Here is a 1,226-nt window from a genome sequence, read left to right as displayed (position 1 = left end):
CCCCCCCATCCCTCTGATCCCAATCCCAACCCCTTCCCTGGCACATGGAAGTCCCCAATCCCTGTGATCCCGATCCCAACCCCTTCCCTGGCACATGGAGCCCCCCCATCCCTCTGATCCTGATCCCACCCCTTCCCCAGCACCCGGAGCCTCCCCATCCCTTTTACCCCAATCCCAGCCCGTTCCCTGTCACATGGAAGTCCCTCCATCCCCTTTTTCCCCAATCCCAACACCTTTCCTGGCACAAGAACTTTCCCCCATCCCTTTTACCCCAATCCCACCCTTTTCCTGTCGCAGGGCAGTCCCCCATCCCTCTGATCCCAATCCCAACCCCTTCCCTGGCACATGGGAACCCCCCCATCCCTCTGATCCCAATCCCAACCCCTTCCCTGGCACATGGAGCCCCCCCATTCCTCTGATCCCAATCCCACCCCTTCCGCAGCACGTGGAAGTCTCCCCATCCCTTTTTCCCCAATCCCAGCCCATTCCCTGTCACATGGGAGCCCCTCCCCCATCCCTCCGATCCTGATCCCACCCCTTCCCTGACACAGAGCAATCCCCTCATCCCTCTGATCCCGATCCCAATCCCACACATTCCCCAGCACGTGGAAGTCTCCGCATCCGTCTGATCCTGATCCCACCCATTCCCTGACATGGAGCAATCCCCCCATCCCTCTGATCCCAATCCCAAAGCTTTCCTGAGATGTGGCAGCCCCCTCATCCCTCTGATCCCAATTCCAACCACTTGCCTTCCACATGGAGCCCTCCCATCCATCTGATCCCAATCCCAGCCCTTCCCTGGAATGCGGAGCCCTCCCATCCCTCAGACCCCAGTCCCAAACTCTTCCCTGGCACGGAACCTCTCCCCCATCCCTTTTATCTCAATCCCACCCTTTTCCTGGCACATAAAACCCACTCTGATCCCAGTCCCACCCATTCCCTGACACGGAGCAGGCCCCCATCCCTCTGATCCCAATCCCAACGTCTCTTCCCAGCCTACAAGGAGAAGATGAAGGAGCTGCCCCTCGTCTCCCTGTTCTGCTCCTGTTTCCTGTCGGATCCCCTGAACAAGCCCACCTACACCTACGAAGGTGGGACCCCATTCCCAATCCCACTGCAGCTCTGGGAATTCTGGGATCTCTGGGGGGCTCCAATCCCCCCTCGACATGAATGGGGTCACCCTCAAACCAAGCACGGTGGCTCCGGAATTTTCTGGGAATTCACCC

The 1,226-nt window shown here is 59.2% G+C and overlaps 1 protein-coding gene across 2 annotated transcripts in view; it reads left to right on the top strand.

Annotated features, from left to right (window-relative positions):
- Nucleotides 1-1,226, top strand: part of STMN4 (stathmin 4) — an 8,990-nt gene that overhangs the window by 4,066 nt on the left and 3,698 nt on the right. For both annotated transcript variants that reach the window (XM_008628693.2, XM_017727805.1), the window contains exon 3: nt 996-1,091. In XM_008628693.2, the coding sequence (XP_008626915.2) occupies nt 996-1,091 (96 nt within the window). The remainder of the gene's footprint in view (nt 1-995; nt 1,092-1,226) is intronic.

This window comes from Corvus brachyrhynchos, unplaced genomic scaffold, assembly GCF_000691975.1.
Source record: "Corvus brachyrhynchos isolate BGI_N302 unplaced genomic scaffold, ASM69197v1 scaffold222, whole genome shotgun sequence".
NCBI lineage: Eukaryota > Metazoa > Chordata > Aves > Passeriformes > Corvidae > Corvus > Corvus brachyrhynchos.
The sequence above is the reverse complement of the archived record's forward strand: the minus strand, read 5'-3'. Positions and strand labels throughout refer to the sequence as shown.